The sequence below is a fragment of the Aythya marila genome, assembly GCF_965140915.1.
Source record: "Aythya marila genome assembly, chromosome: 11".
NCBI classification, from domain to species: Eukaryota; Metazoa; Chordata; class Aves; order Anseriformes; family Anatidae; genus Aythya; species Aythya marila.
This window is the reverse complement of record NC_139052.1, coordinates 13,806,907-13,827,027: the sequence shown is the minus strand read 5'-3', so window position 1 is coordinate 13,827,027 and position 20,121 is coordinate 13,806,907. Positions and strand designations below refer to the sequence as shown.

General features: G+C 53.6%; 3 protein-coding genes across 4 annotated transcripts in view; 1 reads left to right on the top strand and 2 right to left on the bottom strand.

The window, feature by feature from the left end:
- The window catches only part of FANCI (FA complementation group I), a gene marked incomplete at its 5' end in the record, with an annotated part of 23,857 nt that extends 13,264 nt beyond the window's left edge, over window positions 1-10,593 (top strand). The window contains 17 exons of one of the 2 annotated variants that reach the window (XM_082768734.1): window positions 71-192; window positions 592-756; window positions 1,173-1,352; window positions 2,638-2,801; window positions 3,156-3,232; window positions 3,720-3,836; window positions 4,681-4,732; window positions 5,317-5,444; window positions 5,573-5,641; window positions 5,751-5,838; window positions 6,123-6,304; window positions 7,175-7,231; window positions 7,312-7,371; window positions 8,093-8,176; window positions 9,272-9,367; window positions 9,621-9,746; window positions 10,457-10,593. In XM_082768734.1, the coding sequence (XP_082624860.1) occupies window positions 71-192; window positions 592-756; window positions 1,173-1,352; window positions 2,638-2,801; window positions 3,156-3,232; window positions 3,720-3,836; window positions 4,681-4,732; window positions 5,317-5,444; window positions 5,573-5,641; window positions 5,751-5,838; window positions 6,123-6,304; window positions 7,175-7,231; window positions 7,312-7,371; window positions 8,093-8,176; window positions 9,272-9,367; window positions 9,621-9,746; window positions 10,457-10,522 (1,833 nt within the window). In that variant the 3' untranslated portion in view covers window positions 10,523-10,593. Of the gene's footprint in view, window positions 1-70; window positions 193-591; window positions 757-1,172; window positions 1,353-2,637; window positions 2,802-3,155; window positions 3,233-3,719; window positions 3,837-4,680; window positions 4,733-5,316; window positions 5,445-5,572; window positions 5,642-5,750; window positions 5,839-6,119; window positions 6,305-7,174; window positions 7,232-7,311; window positions 7,372-8,092; window positions 8,177-9,271; window positions 9,368-9,620; window positions 9,747-10,456 lie in introns of both variants that reach the window. The other variant, XM_082768733.1, reaches the window with a different exon arrangement.
- Window positions 1-20,121, bottom strand: part of MFGE8 (milk fat globule EGF and factor V/VIII domain containing) — a 102,310-nt gene that overhangs the window by 77,821 nt on the left and 4,368 nt on the right. The gene's annotated exons all lie outside the window — the stretch shown is intronic.
- Window positions 10,143-20,121, bottom strand: POLG (DNA polymerase gamma, catalytic subunit). The gene is made up of 23 exons (XM_082768735.1): window positions 20,079-20,121; window positions 18,859-19,455; window positions 18,579-18,774; window positions 17,951-18,118; window positions 17,657-17,803; window positions 17,465-17,544; window positions 17,057-17,239; window positions 16,833-16,975; window positions 16,631-16,757; window positions 16,323-16,547; window positions 16,125-16,242; window positions 15,920-15,979; window positions 15,647-15,769; window positions 15,292-15,452; window positions 15,123-15,176; window positions 14,935-15,052; window positions 14,621-14,756; window positions 14,289-14,535; window positions 14,067-14,189; window positions 13,655-13,826; window positions 13,179-13,387; window positions 12,069-12,229; window positions 10,143-10,968 (listed from the first exon to the last, which is right to left on the bottom strand). The coding sequence occupies exons 2-23, from the start codon at window positions 19,434-19,436 to the stop codon at window positions 10,907-10,909; spliced, it is 3,591 nt and encodes a 1,196-aa protein (XP_082624861.1). The 5' UTR covers window positions 19,437-19,455; window positions 20,079-20,121; the 3' UTR covers window positions 10,143-10,906.

Genomic DNA, 20,121 nt, shown 5'->3' with positions numbered 1-20,121 from the left:
AGTGACAGAAGACACTGAGTTCTTGTCAGGTTTTGAAATGATTCTTTCACTTGTTTCCTCTACCTCTTAGGATAAATCAGCAGATTTCTCTCTGTCTTCTGGTGTTGGTGTAAAGAATAACATCTATGCCATCCAGGTGATGGGAATTTGTGAGGTTCTGATTGAGTACAATTTCAACATAGGGAATTTCAGGTAAAACATCAAATCTTACCCTCTGGCACTAGCTGTGCTCTGCTGTGCCTTGCTTTTCGGAGTGCAGGACACAGACTCTGCAAGCAGAGGATAATAGTCCCAACGCAGAGTCAGAGTGATGTTTTCTGAGTGTATGTGCCTTGTGGCACAGATATTCACAGAACCTTGGGAGTGTCTTCTGAATGTCATGTGTTGTGGGAGCTGTGATATAACATTTTGTAAAAGGGCAGGTCAAGAAGGAGTGGACGAGGCTTACACTGTCAGGGAGATGTCATGTCATAGTTTTATCATCTAGAAGGTGTCTGTGTAATTTGGCAGCTGAAGCTTTGAATGGGGAACCTTAAGACTGGAGTTTCTCCTCTAAATTCTCCTCTAATGCTTTCCTTTACTTTATTGCAGTAAGAACAAGTTTGAGGATGTCCTAGGCCTGTTTACCTGTTACAACAAACTCTCTGAAATCCTGAGGGAGAAAGCCGGAAAGAACAAATCTGCCTTGGGCAACAAAATTGCACGGAGCTTCCTGTCCATGGGTTTTGTATCTACTCTGCTCACAGCTCTGTTCAGGTGAGAAGCTGTCCCATCTGGAGTAGCTTTCAGGCCTGCTCACAAGCTGCTTCCGTGGTGTCTGCATGCTGGCTGATCTTGTGCACTGTGTAAACCATACAGACGTTTTCATGTCTGTACGAAGCCTCTGTAACAGCACTTATTGTCTGGAGAGCAGCATCATGTGTCTTTTCCAGACAAAGGGTCTTTTCCACCCTGGATTCAGCTAGTGATTTTTTTTTGTGTAAATGGATATTTAGATCTTGAATTTAATGTGGCAAACTGAAAGCAAGCAGTAGGTGTAGTGATAGTTCTGTTCTATACAGTGTATTGCTTGTGACTAGAGCTCTGGTGTGAAGAGACGCAGTGCTGATAGGCCATCCTTGTGCTTTTTTCAGTGCATCCTCAATTCCCTGACAGTGCTCTTGATTCTTCAGGGACGATGCCCAAAGCCACGAGGAGAGCCTGGCGGTTCTGCGCTCCAACACGGAGTTCTTGCGCTATGCTGTCAGCGTAGCGCTGCAGAAGGTGCAGCAGCTGGAGGAAACGGGACAAACCGATGGACCAGACGGACAAAATCCTGAGAAGATGTTTCAGAACCTCTGCAAAATCACACGGTGAGTCACTGTGGAATGTGCAGTCATCAGCCCTGAAAAGCAGCAATGCATTTTGGGGAGTTTAGATTCTCATGGATTTGAAAGAAGAATGCAGTCTGTAACTGAAACGGTTGTTATCACTGGAATTAGATTGTTGCCTTTCTTTCCTCCCGAGAAATCAAGTGGAGCAACTATGGTTTCGGTGCCAGAGTGAGTGATACAACTCTTAACTTTTTACTTTAGTCTGGAAGAACCAAACAACATCAAACTCTCATTTTAATCCTCTTTCTGACTTTTGGTTCATCACTTAGAGTCACAGGGGAGGTAGCATGGTTACAGGCTAGATTCTTGAGGCCTCTGGAAAACTATGAAATTAAAATTCACTTCACTGTAAAACAGGTATAGGAGGGACACCAGATTCAGAAAACATTTTTTTTTAGGATGTTTGCAAGGTGTTTGAAGATACTCAGGCATCTAATCTTTTGGAAATCTGAGAATATTAAGCAACTAAATGTCTTTTAGGATCTGGGTCATATGTGCAAGTGGTTGCTTCAGATCCTTCTCAGCAGAGAGCACAAAAAACCAAATTACCTGTATATTTTGTCTCATCCCATAGATGAAACTATTTTTGTTGCAGTCATTGGAGCTAAATATGAGGTACATATTTGCGTGATTGGATATGGAAATAGAGCAAGTTCATCTACACAGCAGAGAGAACTAATGAGAAGAAAGGAGAGAGAATAAGAAAGGGAACAAGAACAGTTGGAGGGGCAGGAAAAAGGTGTTTGCCTGCAAATAGAAATGTCTCCTCAAGGCCAAACAATTTAGCTTTCTTCGAAGCTTTTCACTTTGCTTTGCCTGCATTTACCTTTCTGATTTTATTTATATAGAGCCCTATGGAGATAGCTGACATTTCACAAATTTAGACTGCCAGGAGATGAGCTGCTCTTGTCATTGACAGATTTGACACCAGTGGTCAGTGTTTGGGTAGTCTGAGACAGAAGAAAAACTGCGTGAAAGAAAGGAGTCCTTAAAAATGGACTTGGGGTTGGAAGGTCCCTTGGCATGTGGGAAGGATTAAGTTATTTAGCTGTGCAGGCAGAAAGCCGTGGCTGTTCTGCTCACATTGAAACAGTCTTCTTTAAAGTGGATCTCTTCGCCCTGCTCTTATAGGAAAAAGACCTTCCAATTTAGTTATATTAAAAATATGAACCGAAGATTCTGTGATTAGCCATGTTCTAGGCTCTTGCACTGTGCAGCCAGCTTTACAGGAGCGTGTGTTGTCAACTCCTCTCCCATCCCCTAGGGTCCTGCTTTGGAGGTACACTTCAATTCCCACTGTTGTCGAAGAGTCCGGGAAGAAGAAGGGCAAAAGCATTTCCCTGCTGTGCTTGGAAGGTTGTCTGCGGATCTTCAACACGGTGCAGCAGCTGTATGCTGCTAGGATCCCCCAGTTTCTACAAGCCCTGGGTAGGCATGTGGTACAATGCTAGCCTTCATGTTCAGCCCACGTGTATTCTTTATCCATAGCTAGAGGGGTCTAGTCATTGTCCCTCAGTAGCAAGGAGAGTTCAGTAGCCATGGATTTCCATGCCAGTTCCAAGATATGTTTACCTGCCATCAGTCTGTCAGCAGAGGATAGTTGGGGTCTGATACAGTGTTCTATTTGAGGTTTGCCTTTAGCGTGTTTTTGTGCTCACCACAGGTTTACAGTCTGTATTCCTTCCCTAGCTGTGAGCAGTTTCAGTCTTTCCTACTTTTGGAAATAAATCCTGTGTTCTGCTCTTGGCATTTAGCTCTTTTCTGCACCTCTCTGTCTGCCAGATACTACTGATGGTGACGCAGAAGCAGCGGATATTAATGTCACAGAGAAAGCTGCCTTCCAGATCCGACAGTTTCAGGTAAGTACCACTGTGTGCTGCAAGTGTTCCAAAGCACTTGTAATTCTGGCAGAAAATGCTGTTAGTTCTCTATTGCTTGACCACAGAATCAAGTATACACTAGCAACTCTGACACTGTGAGTCATTGGCTGTTCAGAAAAGTTTCTGATCCTTAAGGAAGGCTTCTTCAGGGCAGTGTGCAGGGCAGGATTGAAGTGCACGTGTATTCAGAGAGCTCTAAGGTCCTGCAATGCAGCACAAAACATACCTGAGTAAGTTGCAGAAGTCACACTGAATCAAAAGTGAACCTCAGAGTAAGCACTCAAAAAAAAAAAAAAAAAAAATCGGTGTGTGCTCCTTAAAGAAGATTCCTCTCTTTATATTTTTTTTTCATTCTTGAACGTTGCAAATTCCTTTATATGCTGCAGCTTCTGATTATTTACTTCTTAAAACGTCCCCGCAACAAGCATGTGAGCTCAGTGTCTCTGTCCTTCCTCCCCATGATCAGAGGTCTCTGGTGAACCAGTTCAGCAGTGCTGAAGATGACTTCAACTCCAAGGAAACTCAGTTACTTGTCACCGTTCTCTCCACTTTGTCCAAACTCCTGGACCCAACGTCTCAGCAGGTACTTCACAACCTTCTTGGGGTGGTGAGGATGTGTGTAGCAATCATAGATGTGGGAGGAACGTTACCAGATTGAGTTGATATCTGAGGGCTTTGATCTGGACTTTGACGTCTGTGTGTGTTCATGTTCTAGCTTTCTCCTGCAGACCAGACCGTGTCAAACCGACAGTTTTAGTAAGCTGTCAAGCATTATCTTGTCAAATGCCTGCAAGAACAGTTAAGAACAAGTTACTTTCCCACCCTCCCCCTTGCACGTTCTGATGCTGCCTTTGGGCATCTGGAGCCCAAACTGTTTGTTTCCATGAGAAGCAACCCCTGATAGAGCCTAGGTGTGGTTTGGCTTCCACGTGGGAGTAAAGCCAAAAAAGGCCAGCAGATTTGTGACTAGTCCAAATACAGCTTTTCAGAACGGATTGGCTGAGTGCCTAATTTATTCCGTGCAAGGATGCGTTTTCTAAAGCACAGACTAGAGGTGCCCCAATTTTACATATTAGGCACTGCGCTAAAAGTGTGCTAGAAGTCTGGAGTTGTCATTTACCTTAAATTAAATGGAGCTGTTACTCTGTCAGAGGGCAGGTATAGCCATTCCTGTGTCCTGCATCTCAGCTTTTGACTTGTTAGTAGGTTAAATGTTCCTTGTGGAATTTAACAGAGCATGGCTGAATGCCCTTCTGCCAGAAGGGGACTCTGCTGGTCTCCCTTCACTGTGACTCATTGTCTTGAATGACCTCTTTTTGTGTTTCTTTTTGTTTCTTTGCTTGCTTGCTTTTTTTGTTGTTGTTGTTTAATTTTGTGTTTTGAGTTCTGTTTCAAACCATTAATATTTTTTTTCTCCTCTTATACAGTTCCTTCAGTTCCTGACATGGACAGTCAAAATTTGCAAAGAAAATGCTCTAGGTAAGTAAGCTCTGAGGGGTGTGTTTGGATGCGATGTCTCAGGTCTGATAATAGTCTCTTAAATGCTCTGCTCTTTTTTCTGTTTCCATCTCTTTCTTGCAGATAGATTCAGGTGCTATTCTGTGGCAGATTGCCATGACTTTGTGTTTATTAGCATGGCTATTAGGAAAGAAACTTCATCCCTATAAATACTAGAGCAGCTGAAAAAAGAGAAGTTACTTACTTGACTTTTTTCTCTTGTTACTTAGTGTACCTGTTGCTCAAATTTGGATTTGTATTCTGGAAAAACATTACTCTTGCCAGAGTTTGTATTGTGCTTACTAGGTGCTTCTGAGCACTGTTTTCCTGTGAGATGAGGGCTCTGTTATTCCCCCTTGTAGCATTATGCACAGTGCCCATTGTTGTAAACTCTGCTGTTGCAACTAGAGCATTTCGATAGGATTTTCATTTACTGTGTTTCTGGGAGTGTAGACTTAACTCCATGCTGAATCTGAGGCTTTCCCTCAATGGATGTATGATGTTCCTGAATAGTGAAAGGAGTTCTACATCTGCTAACATCCTGTTTTACTTTCCTTCCCCCACAGAGGACGTCTCTTGCTGTAAGGGTTTGCTGACTCTCCTTTTCAGCCTCCATGTTCAGTACAAGAGTCCCGTCAGTCTGCTGCGTGAACTTGCACAAGATATCCATGCTTGCCTGGGAGACATAGATCAGGTATGATGCAGAGTCCACAGCAGCTTACCTCTCTTCACTTAGTTCTGTCAGGGCAGAATAGATGGATGCAAACCATGCAGTAGGAGCTGAAGTTTTGCTCACCAGAATTTTTCTCTCCCTCCCACCAGGACATAGAAGTTGAGAGTCGGTCCCATTTTGCCATAGTGAATGCCAAGACTGCAGCCCCTACTGTCTGTGTGAGTCAAAGCTGTGTGGATGGAGCAACCAGCCACTGCTACAAGTGACGTGTAGATTTCTGTTCTGTCAAACTCCTCCAAGAACCTGTTATTGCTGTTTCTGTCTTAGCTGCTGGTTCTGAGTCAGGCAGATAAGGTCCTTGAAGAGGTGGATTGGCTTATCAAGAAACTTACCAGTCTGGGATCAGACACATCAGGTAATAGCAGTGGCCCACTTCTTACTGTTACACCTTTGTCAAAGACAAAAACAAAAAAGTATTTCAGGATTCTCAGGTAGCATCATCTCAGGGCAGGTAAACTCTCCCTTGAGTTGGTTTCACATCAGCAGTGAGAGTTGTCACAACCCCTGCCCCAGTTATTTTCCCTGTGCCACACTGGTGTTATGTGCACCTGACAAAAAGTGGTCTTTTATGTCTCCCACCTGCCTAATTGGGCTTGTTAGACACACATTTATATAGTATTCCTCTCTTTCTACTAGAAGACTCTACTCAGGCATCAAACCAGACCCAGGCTCTGGAGAAGGGCATAATTCTGCAGCTGGGAACTCTGCTGACGGTTTTTCATGAGCTGGTGCAGACAGCGCTTCCTGCAGGGAGCTGTGTGGACACGCTGCTGAGAAGCCTCAGCAAGACCTACACAATCCTCACCTCCCTCATCAAACATGTGAGTGCAGCTCTGCTGACAGTGAGCTGGCTGGGATCTAAAAACTTTTTCCCCATCTGCCACAGCAAGCTCGCAGTGACCCCTGGCAGCAGCTACTCAGGGCTGGGCTGTTCATCTCTTGCATAAAATGAGTCCTTATTCCATTGGCTTTTATGCACTCAGTTTCATGACCTTTCCACAGCAGTGATAGGTATACCAGGGGAGATAAAAGAAAGCTTTTCTCCAGTTGACTTTGACTGCGCTTGGCTGAGACTGGTTCTTTCCAGTGTCTCTTGTAGGCACTAACAATATTCTCACAGTGCTCAGCAATCCTGCCCTTGCCACTCATTCCCATCTAAGGCTCAAAGCATTGAACCTGGGGCAACTGGGACACGAGATCAGACCGGGGAACTCATCTGAGACAAGATGATGAATTCCCTGGAGCTCTCACAGCTCTGGAATGCAGAGGTCATTTGGGCTATAGCCAGCCGCTGGGGAGGATAGTTCTTGTAAATACTGCCCTCCTCACTGCGAGCAGTACTGCTACTGCTGTAGCCTCTACAATGCTGTATGTGTTTCAGCAGTCTTGGTTTCAGAAGAATCCAATTTATGCTCAGGCAATCTACGGTGTTCCTCGTTTCTTTCTGAACATTGGCATAGGAAAGAATTTTATTTTAAACTGAAACAAGACTTGGATGCTCTGGAAATGATACCCTGTTGTCTTCTGATCTGAGGACAGCAGGCAGCGCTCTGAGCTCCTCATCCTTTTGTCAGAACTTCCTTTCTTAATTGGTCAGTGGCAATTGAATGAGCTGCTTTGAGCCCTTGCCTGGAAGTACAGGTTGTGGGAACAGCGCATCCAAAAGAGACTCATTCATGTTTTCTTTGCAGTATATTCAAGCTTGCCGCAGCACCTCGAATACGATTCCAGGAAGGCTAGAAAAGCTGGTGAGTGTGAGCAAATTGCTGGAGGAAATGGCTCATTGTCTTGAGCTGGGAGTAACACCAGCCTCTCTGCTTCTTTGCAGGTGAAGCTGTCAGGTTCCCATTTGACCCCACAGTGTTACTCATTCATTACTTATGTACAGGTAGGATCTAAAATAACTGTGGTAAAATCATACTTCATCTGTCTGATGCAGAATGGTGAATCAGATGCAGTGCACGGGCACCTTTTGGGATTTTTAATCTTCTTGACATGACTTGAGCGTCTTATAGTTTAAGTTTTAATATGTCAAATAATAGTGTAAGACATTTCAGTACCATTGGGACCAGGCATGTTGATTTCTATTTGAGCAGGGAAGGAAGAAAACGCTTAGGGAACTGGTTTTTAGCTAATTTTTTATTTCCCCTTCTGCTCATGTGCCTTTTTTGGATGCAGTTGATACTGCTGTTAATCACGGTGGCAAGTAAAGGTCAAGGACACTGCAGTCGTCACCACACAAAGCGCTGTGGGTGCCAAAGAAAGCAACCTGGGATGAGATTTGTCTGTTTAGACAGGAAGTGGGTGCTTGAGTGAGGACCAAAGGACTTGTAAACCAGACCTGGCATGTTGGGGAAAATACAGTGGCATGCAAAGCTACTGTTGCTGGGGATGTCTCACACATACATGCTTATGAATGTATAAACCATGAAGTTATTTTCTTTCCTTCCTTTTTTTGTGAGATTCCATCCTTACATACTGCCTTTCTGTCACGTAGCTGGTAAATGCTGTGTTAGCTGGCTAGAGCAAAGCCTTCTGTGGCCTTACTTGGCTGGCCTTTCCTACCCTATTTACCCTCTAATGCCACATCTTTTGGCTTCCTTCTTCAGAACATCCATAGTGAGAGCTTAAGCTTTGTGGAAGAGAAGAAAAAGAAGAAGAAAGAAGAAGCTGCCGCAGTCTCCACAGTCATGGTGAGATTGTCTTGCTCTCTATTAGAATACGGGCTACGTTTGAACTTGGGATCATGCCTCAAGGCTTGCTTTACCTGGTGGATTCTTAGAGATCACCAATGACACATTGTCATTTGGGCCTTTAAGTAAAAATCTAATTTCTGCAACCTGAACTTCAGAGAAAAGTTTACAAAAAATTAAATAAAAATACTAAATGCAACCTAAAAGCTCCTAGGGATGGAAAAAGGTCAAGTCTGGATAGCTTGTGTTGTCTGACTGTTCTGTGTTTGGGATAAGCTATGAAATTACAGAAATAGAAAAAATTATTGGAGCTAATACTATATGCTATGCAAGGGTTTATTAATTTTATCAGTACATTTAAAGATAAAATACTGGATTCTGTTAAAGTAATGCAGCTGATACTGACTGGCTGATTTTGTTGGGAACAGGTAAGCAGGTTCCTGGCCTTTTGTGTCCTCTGTTTACGCTCATTGTTGGTGTCTCCTCTGTCTTGTCTGTTGTCCCAGACATTCCTGTGATGCTAAGTGTTTAAAAACCACAAGCCTGATCTTTCTAGCCACTTCCTGAGTGTGTGGAAACGTTAAGAAATGCTGCATACCCTTTTGCCACTCCCCTGTCAGCATGGGGAACAAACATTAGTGGTATGAAATATACAGGGCAGAAATGTGATGAAACAGCAGTGTGCTCATTGCCTGGAAAGCATAGGCTTAGAATGTCTTAGCAGAGCTGGAGCAGAGCGAGTTCTGCTCTGGCTGTCAGGCATATTGGGGCTGTGGACTGCAGAAAAAAATAGATATATGTGGAAGAGCCTTGCTGCAGAACCATTCTGGGAGGCAGGTTAAACCCAGCAACAAACTAGGCAGGTAAAGCAGGACTGCTGTGGAAAAAGGCTACTGAAGACAGTTCTCTGAACTGGAATGGTTGTGGCCTTTGTGTCTTGCTATAGCACCACTGGCTTTTGGGGAATCAAAACTGCTGGTAGAAATACAGGTGCTGCTGTAGTGCCATAGCTGGGATGTGTGTTAGTGATGACTATACAAGGCAGTTTTCGTGCTGTTTGCTTCAAATCTGACCTGCCACCTTTCTGCATTTCAGGCTAAGGTGCTTCGGGATACCAAGCCAATCCCCAACCTGATTTTTGCAATAGAGCAGTATGAGAAGTTCCTTATCCATCTGTCCAAGAAATCAAAGGTAACGTAAAGCAGAGGTCTTCTGTGATATGAGCTCAAGGGAACAGCAGTACCGTGGCACGGTAGAAGGCTACTGCTGTTTCACTATAAAAACAAAAATCACTCCATTGCTGCTCAGATTAGGAAAGTGTAAGAACCTTACCCTTCTTTCAGGCTTAACTAAACCACACTTTGTTCTAGTTCTGTGTGTAGGACTAGGCAGGGTAAAAAACTAAGAAGCTAATGCCCTTTGTCTTGCCCCCCGGTTGCTGCAGGTGAACTTGATGCAATACATGAAGCTCAGTACCTCCCGGGACTTCCGCATCAATGCGTCCATGCTAGACAGCGTGTTGCAGGAGCATAACACAGAGGATGCTGAAAATGAACCGGACAATGACCAGGTAAGAATTCCTTCAGCTGCTGTTACTGTTGGGTTTCTGCTGCCATGTGTATGTGTGAGCTGTTTAGGTATATGGAAACTAGGCCAGTTTTGTCTCGCTTGGGTTAGCCCTCGCTTCAATAGTAAGCTAAGAGGAGTGAGCAAATAGGCCTGAAGTGTTCCCTGCAGTCCAGCCCTCTGCCTTAAGTGACCTTTGTGTCCGTGTACCAGTTGGCTGCATGCCTGGTGTTAAGCAGGACTGTTTATAAACCTTCTTGTTTGCCTCTGCCTGTCTCAGCAAGCTGAGAAGTCTGTCAGCATTGCCTGAGGCCTGGCTGGCCTCCTCCAGCAGCCGCTGCTGGGGAAGGTAGCACAGCTTGTGCTGGACAGAAGACACACCACTTTCCTTTGCTGATTGTCCAGGTTTTTATTGGTGCTTTTGCCCATATTTCCCAGAGTGTAACCAGCATCAACAAGCCAGAATCCAGCACTGAACAAACAGGCCTTGTCTTGTGCCGTTCAGAACCTGGGGTCTGAATTCCAGCATGAAGTAAAGAGGTCCGGGGGAAAGCTGTGGTGGGTGAGAGGAGTCCTCTATTTCAGGCCATGTTTGCTAGGGAGGAAAAAGTGCTAAATCCTGTTCTGTCAGTCTGCTTTCTTCAAGTAAACGTTCATTAGAGTACTCGCACAAACACATTCACCCTGTACTGGTACTCTCTCTCCTCTCTCCAGTCCACCACAGCAGAGCAGCCAGATGAGAACCAGGAACCCAAAAAGAAGAGACGGCGAAAAAAATAAAGGTGCGGTTGCCACTGCTGCCCCCTCCTCCTGCAGTGCCTGTTCTGCGGCAGATTCACCTTGGTCTTGAAGAACCGTGTGTACAGAGATAGTAGTTTCCTTTTTCTCTTGTCAAATACTCAAGACTTCTTTCTTCATGCCTGGGGTGTGCAAACAGTGACTCTTGTCAAGCGTCTCAGGTATTAAAGCTGCCTGCTGCCTTAAGAAGTGCCTCTGCCATTCAAACACGCTGCTACCACAGTTCTCTTCTTCAGGAACATCCCTTCTTCCAGCAAAAAGCAAGCAGCTCACCCAGGATCAGTCCCTGACAAAAGATGTGCTTCTGAAAGGACAGCCGGGTTCTGGCACGCTCTCTGGACAACTGTCATTCTGGCACTCGAGTCATCACTTTTTTTCCAGCGAACCTTTGGTTATTTCAAGAAGCTGATATATATCCAGTGCTTCTCCTGGAAGACAATGGGACAATGAGTTCCGTGCATTCTGCAGTACAATTATAGACTGTACAACATACGAATACGAGAGTAACAGTAATTAGTTGCTTTTAGTTCAGAGCATGTAGCACAGAAAGCCCTAAATTTATTCAAACTTCTCGTTTGTATGGTGCTGTGAGTGCAGAAAACAGCCCTAGTAGGAAGCAGCACACGGGCTGTTCTCCCTCAGAGCTGAAGCTCGCTGCCATGCATAGTGCCAAAGAAGCGGAGAGGTGCCAGCATGCTCTGGAGAGCCAGCAGTAGGGGCTGTGTTACATTTTTGCTGACCCCGATGCACTTATTTAATTTGCTTTGTTCTTGATGAGAACACAAGTACCCTTTTTGCCCACAGAGCCCAGATTCTTTTTTCTGAAAGCACACTTCACCTGTAGAACTCCTAATAAAGGCTGCTTAAGGCTGAAATGTCTGATGTGGTCAATAACTGACAAAACAACTCCGAGGGCAGGTTCCTCTTATCCGGCAAAATGCTGCTGCATAGTGAGGAGGTGCTATTTAAAGCAGCTCCCAGCCAACAATTAAATGTTTGTTTGCAGCAGTTGGAAGGTTACGTCAGGTGCACCTAGGGACAACTGTAAGCCTCGGGGCTGCTGGGGAGGGACACAGCCCTGCCAAGGCTGAAACATGCAGCATGGGCTGGGCTCTGAACCCAGCTCTGCTGAGCTGAGGGAGAGGGGGGATGGAGAGAAAACACTGAAGGGCAGAAATGTTTGGGCCTGGAGGGCAAGACATACACAACTGTAGAGCTGTCTCATTTCACAGAGGGAACAAGTCAGGCTTGGGCTGTGTTTAAAAGACGAGAGGAAGGCTCATCTGCCTTCTGAGGGGCACAAAGCGAACTTGTGCATGGGCTGACAGCCAGGCTCTGATTTCTTTATCAGAAATAGCTGGAAGCAGCAGCACAAAATGCCCAAGTGCTGAGAAAGGTGAGCAGGGTAGGGAGGGGCTGGCACCAGGGGGTGGAGGCCCTGAGGCTGGGCTTCACCCCCAGCAGCAGGGAGGCTCCTGTAGGGCCTCCAGCTTTTATAGGGGATGGCGCTCAGAGGGCTGCTGCTCACCTTGGGGGATGCCGTACTTCTTCTCCATCCCCGTGGGGTTTGATGGTGTCACGCAGTTCATGGTCACCTCCTTCCTTAAGCACCGGTCAACATCCACGGCGCTGAAGAAAGCCACCGACTGCGGCAGGTCCTGGAGGCCCAGCTTGTAGGCAAACATGCACCTGGAAACAGAGGGGAGCAAGTGGGGCCGTGCCACACTACACACAGCTCTGTCACACCCAGGCTGCAGCAGACAGCGTGGCACAGCCCAGCAGGGATGTGACAGGGGTGTCAAACTGTGTCCCCTCATGGCCCAAGCAGCAGAAAATCCCTTGTAGGCAGCGCCCCTTGGGGAAAAAAAAGCCAGGGAGGTTGCTTAACGGGGAAGCTCAGTGCCCAGCCCTTTCTGTCACCACGAGCACCGCTTGTTCTCCGCTGGGGAAAGAACTCCGTGGCCTTTTCTCAAAGGCAGGAACCAGCCAGCACTTAAAAGTTGGAGCGAGCCCGCCAACTTCTCTCAGGCGCAGCCAGCTCTCCTTTCCTCTTACTGCACGAGGGGGGCTTTGATCAGCCGCAGGCTGGGCTGGAACAAAGGCAGCCTCACAAAACCCCGCTCAGCCCTCGGCACAGATTGCTTTGCACCCGTGGCAGGCAGCGGCTGGCAGACAAAGTGCTGCGGGAGTGCCGGGGAGCGGGAGGGTCAAGGAGCGCCGGAGGAGCTGTGGGAGGAACGCAGCATTGCTAGGCTCAGCCTCTGAGGAAGAAAAGGCCAAACCCAGCCCTTCACTGCTGGCTAATCCTCCCACGCAGAGCAGATGTTGGATTTTCCCAGCAGGAAGCCCTGTGCTCGCAATAGCTGGGATAAAGGCACAAGCATCAGGGCGGCTCCCCCCGCTGCGAGTGCTGCCCGGGCGCAGAAAAGCTGTTTGCTGTATCCTTACCTCAGCCGGGCAGAAAATAGCTCTGCTTTTGGCCAACTCCTCTATAAACCACACGCCATAAAGCACGGGGAAGGGGGCTTCAGAGCTGAGGGGAACCACAACCCCACGTAACAGGGACTGGCCCTAGGAGGTGTCCCAGCCCCATATCTCTCTCCCAGCCCCATATCTCTCCCCCAGCCCCATATCTCACCGTGTCAGCAGGTTGGTGATCTGCAGGGCCAGGGCGGCCCGGTAGCGGTCCTGCTCCTGGACCAGGTAGCGCACCTCGTCGTGGATGCTGATGCAGAAGCGCCCGCTGATGTCGAACTCCTCGAAGAGCCACTTCATGGAGACCAGCATCAGGTGCAGGTAGTCGACGGCCGAGCTCTGCACCACCCAGTTCACCCTGCTGGTCAGAAACTGGGGGCAGGAAACACAGAAACGCTCTGAGAAACGCCAGGAGAAACACCAGGAGGAATGCTGGGAGAAACATGAGGAGAAATGCCCAGAGAAATGCCCTGAGAAACACCCAGGGCCTGGGCCTGTTCCTCTCAGAGGGGCTGTTGAGGGTTCCTGTGTTTCCCCTGAGAAAAGGGGAGCAGGACCCAACACCTGAGGGTTTCTTCTGCGGCTCCGAGGGGTTTGTAGGGTTTCCTGCCCCTCAGGAGGGCAGAGCTGGGGCCTTACCTCGCCCTTGGCCACGGCGGGCTCCAGCGCCCTGCTGATGTGGCAGCCCAGCACCGGGGTCTGTGGCGAGGAGGACAAGGCAATGCTCTCCAGCTTGTTGAACATTTCGGACTCGGTGCCGCCAGCCCACACCCGGTGGCCCACCACGTCCCACTTCTTCTTGCTTCGGGACCTGTTGGGGCAGAAGACGGGTCTGAGGGAGCCTCAAACACCCTCTTCTGGTTTGGGGCAGCCCCCACGGCCATCTGCTGCTGCTCACGCACTGGGAGACACTGGGAGCATCCCAGTCCCATGGACGGGGTGGACCTGAGACAGCTGGGACCACCCGGCCCCTTCGTTGCCCACCACCCACGGCCTTTCCCCACCTCACGCCCCCGTCCCACAAGCACCATTTGGGGTCACAGCATCTCACTTTCTTGCAGCTTCCCTCTGGAGCCGGTGGACATCCCGGGCCGACACCGAGCCATCTTCTGCCCTGTCCACGGCCAGGTCCAGCTCCTTCACCAGCCACTCGCCCTCCTCGCTCAGATGAAACCTGGGCAGCGACAGCCAGCTGGGGGTGACCCACACCCGGGGCAGCACCCACGGGGACACCGTCCCCACGCACCCCACAGCCCCGGGGGGCAGCACCCACCTGCGGATGCCCTTGGTGACGGCGTACATCTGCTGGGCTTTCTCCCGCGCCTGCTCCTGCGTCAGCCGGTGGTTGAACTGCATCAGCAGGCGCTCGGCGAAGGGCTGCCCGGCCCCGTAGATGCGCCCGTAGTTGAAGACCTTGGCGTGCTCCCGGCTGATGCCCACCGTGGCGGCCGTCTTGCTGTGCAGGTCCGTCCCGTTGCTCTTCTTCCCCTGCAGGGTCATCCAGCCGAAGGCCGTGCACCCTGCGGCGAGGAGGGAGGGAGGGAGGAAGGGGTTGAATGCCGAGCGTTTTGGGGTGCCGACACCCGCTGTAGGGCCCTTGCTCACCGTGCATGCCGGCGAAGTGCGCCTCGCCCAGGATGGCCGCTATCCACAGCTCCTGCGAGTCCACGTCCGCGCCCACCAGGGCGTAGCCGGGAGGCACCTGCACCATGGCTTTCAGCTCGCTGCCCACGCGGTCGGCCTGCGGGATGTGACGCCAACCTCAGCACACCCCATACAATGCCCCTTCCTCCTCCTCCTCCATCCCAGCATGACTCCAACCCGCCCCAGCTCCACTTTCCCATACAGAACACACCAGCTGCCCCAAAATGCACGGACACCCCCTCGCCGTGCCCCGAACCCCGTGGGCCCGGCCGTACCCGTGCGTTGCTGGCTGTCAGCCACGTGGGCTCCACGGCCCGCCGGGTGATGGTGCCCGCGGTCACCACCTGCGGCAGGATGGCTCCGTAGTCATCCTCCTCGTTGTAGTCCGGGTGCCTGGGACAGGGGCAAAGGGTGAGTGCCAACAAAACGGGGCCCCCCCAGCACCATCCGTCCCTCCCCGTACCTGGTGACAGCGCGGGGCAGCTCCCCTTTCTTCAGCCACACCACCATCTGCGAGCTGCGGAGACACGTCAGGGCACAGGGGGTGCTGAGCTGCTCTGAGCACCTGTAGGGACTCCACACACACGCTCTGAGATGTGTGGGATGGTGGCAACGGGGCCGGGGCTGCTCACCTGATCCGCTTGTGAGCGTTCCTCCAGAAGGAGATCATCTTGTTGATCTCCAGAGCCCTCGTCCCGTGGGTGCGCCCCACGGCAGCCCGCAGGGTGCCGTCCTCCATGCGGGGCAGGAAATCCTTGGCAAAGGGGCTCCCGACGTTGTTGGCGTTCCCGTCCTTTAGCAGCACGGATTTCGGGGCTCAGCGTGCCGCCGCTTGCTACCGCCACAGCCCCACGTGCCCTCCCACCCCACAGGGCAGGATTAGGGACACCGGAGGAGTAGAGCAGGACACGAGGAGAGGCTGGGCTGTGGGGCAGGGCAACGCAGCCCCATGTAGCAGGGGGTGCTGAGCACCAGGACCCGACTTGCCTTGTGGGGCAGCTTGAAGAACCAGCACCCGGGGATGTCGACGTCGTTGTAGGGCCCATTGCCGTGGTGGTACGAGGGCCGGCTGTTGTCCTCCGGCAGCTCGCCCCACTCGCCCCCCTCCTCCTGTGACCGACACCACGAGGTGTGGGGGGCACGGGGCCCTCCTGCCCCATGTGGGCACCCGCTGGGAGCCCCCAGCACGGGGCTAAAGAGGGGAAATTGAGGAAAGGGGGAAGGATGCAGGGTCCCAACCCCGCAGCAAAGCCCGTTTACCTGCACCAAGCTCTGGTCCGCCCTGCCCACGTCCCCCTCCAGCTGGCTCAGCTCCTCCACCTGCGGCACAGAGAGGCCACCCCAAAAAGGACGGGGTCAGGCAGGTTATTAAAAGGGTTTTTCTTACTGCTGGTGTTTGCGGGCGCGTTGGAGAAAGCCCAGCCTTGCTACCCACACCAGGAGGCCTCCTCCCTCCCAGTGTCACCTTCTGCCACATGCTGCTGCCGTCCATCACCAGCAGCTCGTCCTCCACGCTCTGCTCCTGCGGGGGCTGCTCCCGGCCCTTCTCCAGCCGGTGCTGCCGGCACAGCTCCTCGATGGCCCTGCGCACGCACCCACCCTGAGGAGGTGGCCAGGCACCGCGGCTCAGCCCCCGCAGGGCACCCCCTGCGTCCCCCCTCACCTGTGGGGGCAGACGGGACCCTCCCCGCCCGGGGGGGCCGCGGGCAGGTTGTCCTGCCGCCCCGGCACCAGGTATCCCCAGCCGTGCTTCTCCGAGTAGTGCAGGGGGAAGCCGTCCCAGGCCAGGCGCATCAGTTTTGGGGTCACCCTCATCTGCAGGCTGATCAGGCTGGGCCCCGGCACCCAGCCTTCATCCTCCAGGCGCGGGCACAGCTTGCGGTACCACCTGGGGGGAGGATACGGGGGGTGGTGGAGAGGGGACAGGGAGCACGGAGCGAGCCCCTGGCACCCCTGCGGTCCCCAACTCACCCCGGGTGGCCGGGGAGGTGCTGCAGCTTCTTGGGCTGCAGTGTGACCGTGTCCTTCAGGCGCTGCAGGAGGGTGCTGCCCTCGGGGGCTGCTCGCAGCTCCTCATCCTCGCTGGGGGGACCGGGGTCTGGGGGGGACACGGGGAACCCTGGGGCTGAGCATCACTCAAGCCCCAGGTCCCCCTAAACCTTCCCACACTCACCTTCCTGCCACTCCTGCGCCGATCCTGCCCCGGGGGCTTCGCCGTCCTTCACCTTCTGGTCCTTCTTCTTCCTCGGGGGTTTCTTCTGCTTGAACTCCTGCGTGTCCCACTCCAGGTCCCAGAGCCAGGGGTCCTCCTTGTACCTGCCGGCACGCCGCGGCCGTGCTCCAGCACCCATGGGTGGGGGCGCGGCGCCACCCCCTCCCCTCGGCTGGCCCCGGTACCTGTCCCCGTGCAGCAGCTGGCAGGCGTCGTTGGCCAGGTTCATCAGGGACTTCTTCATCTCCTTCTGCAGCTCCTCGTAGGTGCCCTGGGCGTCGTCCAGGTACCTCTGCCAGTTGCCGTTGACCGGCAGGTAGGACACCCCCATCTCCAGCATCCCTGCGAACGTCACGGGGTGGGGGCACCTGCGGCCCAAGGCAGCCCCGAATTAGGATCCTCCCGGAGGGGAGATGCCCTCCGAGCAGGGGGGCACAGCACCAATGGCTGTTTGCTCCTTCTCACCCCCAGACAGGGCTGAGAGCCTCCTGGAACGGGGCTCAGCACCCTCCCGGCCTCCCCAGGGAGGGATCAGCCACATCCCATCCCCAGCAGGGTCACAGTGTCCCCAGCCTCCCACCGGGCCCCCTCACCTCTCCATGAAGAGCGGCAGCTGCTCCTGGAACACCTCGTGGGTGGCTTGGACATCGCGGGCGCAGTAGGACATCAGGTCCTGGGGGCACAGCACGGCGTCACCGGCAGCAGGAGGCAGCCACAGAAGCACCCAAACCCCTCGCACCGAGACGAGAAGCACCCTGCAGCTCCCCCTGCCCCGTTCCCAGCACCTGGAAGTGATCCCTGATATCGGCCATGGTCCCTTTGACAAACAGCTCCCGCGCCTCCTTCTCCAGCGGCTCCCCGCCCACGTAGAGCGCGTGCACGTCGGCCAGGTTGTTGATGCTGCTGACGTGCACCCAGTCCCACGCCGTGACCTGGCGGGCACAGGGGACAACCCCGTTATTTTTTTTTTTCATTTTATTTTTATTTTAGCCCCTGCCCACCTGGAACGGGCCGGGAGCGATTTCCCCAGCAGAGCCGCCCCAAATCCCCGGGCGGCAGCGGCGCAGCCCCGCACTCACCGCCGGCCCCTCGGCTTTGCTGCGGGTCTTCTTGATGTGCTGCCTGACCTGCTGCAGCCCCTTCCTCTTGCCGTGCTTCGCGGCCATCCAGAGGCTGCGCTGGAAGCCCGTCAGCCCCGAGATGGCCATGTGCATGCTCATGGTGTCCAGGAAACGCACCCGGGAGCCCTGCCAGGAGGGAGGAGAGGTGGTGCCGGGCGTGCTGGAGGAGAAACGCGCTGCAAAACTGCTGAGCTGCGAGGCCTCACTCAGGATGCTTGTGCCAGGGCAAAGCTTTGCCTCCCAGCACCCCTCTCCTGAGAGCCCCAAGGTGCCTGTGGCCACCTCAGAGCTTGTGGCATCCTCACAGGACGCACGAGCACCACCCTGTAAAGCCTGCCCACCGCAGCCCCTCATGCAGGGGACAAATGCAAGGCACGGGGCTGGTGCTGCCAAACGAGGTGAGCACAACCCACGGGTTCTCATGCCTAACAGCATCGCCAAAACCACCCCAAAGCGCTGATGCAAATCATTTGGGAAGCAAACCCCCGGTGCCAGCACGAAGCATCGGCACGGGTCTCACCCAGCCCTCGCTACACGCAGCCAGAGCAGCGAAGCGGGCAGGACGAGCCCCTGCAGGACAGGGCACCTGGATGAGGTACTGCTCCTTGATGAAGGCCCGGTCGAAGGCCACGTTGTGCCCCACCACCACGCGCTCCGGCCGCTCCTGCCGCCCGGCACAGCCGGCACCCGCGGCGCTCTCCAGCGGGATGAGATCCGCCAGGCTCAGGCAGCTGGACCAGGAGTAACGCTGCTCCAGCAGCCTCCTGCTGCACCACGAGTACCTGCGGGGCACACGGCCATCCAAAAACACTCAGGGGCTGCGCGCCGAGACCCAGGGACCCCAAAAAACCCCTCCAGCATCTCACCAAGCGTGCGGCGAGACCGCGACCGCCAGCGTGGGGCAGTGCCCGTCGGCCAGGCACACCTCCACGTCCAGCACCACCGCCCGATCCTGGGGAAAGTCGACGGGCTCCGGCCGGCCGTCGGGGCCGTAGCGGGTCCAGCCGAGCTGCCAGGCCCAGCTGGGGGGCGTGGGGGGCAGGCGGCAGCGCAGCAGCTCCTCGGCAGCCTCCAGGTAGGGCAGGCTCTGCTTCTGGGCCAGCAGGCGGAAATGCTCGTCGATGTTGTCCCCGTACATGCGGGGCAGGCGCAGCTCCACGTCGGGCAGGGCCGAGGTCTCCTTGCCCCACAGCTCGTGGCGCTGCAGGTGCTCCACGCTGCGCCGCACCGCCGCCTCCGAGTAGCGCACCCGGGCCCCGCGGAAGATCTGCTCGTGGAGGCCGCGGGACAGCATCTGGATGTTGAGGGGGTTGACGCGGCGCTGCCCCTGCTCCGCGTCCTCGGCCGGGCTCTCCGGCAGCGGGCGGCCGGCGAAGGAGCTGGAGGCGCGGTGCCGGGGTGCGCCGGGGCACAGCGCCGAGCCTCGCCGGAGCGCACGCCGCATGGTGCCTGCCTCTGGGAGCCTGCAGGAGCAGAAACAGGGGCTGAGTTTTGCACCGCTGCTCCTCAGCCCCTTGCAGAAGACCCCTGAAAGCGGCTGCAGCGTGCACGGCCGGGCTGCTCGAGGCAGCGCGCGGCCTCCCCTGGGCTGTGCACAGCTCGCTGCAGGTGTGCGCCTTCCCTGCAAGCACCCACACCTCTTGGCATTACTTCGTGCACCGCCCCACGGCAGCACGCAACCCACCTGCGGGTGTGCACAGCCCTAGGAGCATGCACCGATACCCCCTGCAGCTGTGCACCCCCCTGCAGGCGTGCAAACCCCCTGCAGGGGTGCAAACCCCCCTGGCAAGTATGCAAACCCCCCTGTAAGAGTGCAACCCCCACCGGCATGCAAACCCTTTGCACGTGGGCAAAAACCCCGTAAACATGCAACCCCCCCAGCAGGCGTGCAAACTCCTTGCACGCATGCAAGCCCCCCATGGACGTGCAAACCCCTTGCACGCTTGCAACCCCCCCCCATAGGCGTGCAACTCCCCCCACGGACGTGCAAACTCCTTGCACGCTCGCAGCCCCCCCTTGCACGCGTGCCCCCCCCCCCCCCCAGGCGCGCGCCCCGTTCCCGCCGCCCCGCCCCGCCCGCGCCCACCTGGGCCCAGCGCGCGCCGCCCGGCCCCGGCCCGCGGGCGGAA

What these genes read in the sequence shown, in the direction of transcription:
- POLG (XM_082768735.1), bottom strand. Translation starts at nt 19,436, where the DNA reads ATGCGGCGTGCGCTCCGGCGAGGCTCGGCGCTGTGCCCCGGCGCACCC. An exon ending in CAGCTGCTGCACGGGGACAG is followed by an intron (nt 16,976 to 17,056) that starts GTACCGGGGCCA and finishes GCGTGCCGGCAG; the next exon opens with GTACAAGGAGGACCCCTGGC. An exon ending in GCAGCAGCATGTGGCAGAAG is followed by an intron (nt 15,980 to 16,124) that starts GTGACACTGGGA and finishes TCTGTGCCGCAG; the next exon opens with GTGGAGGAGCTGAGCCAGCT.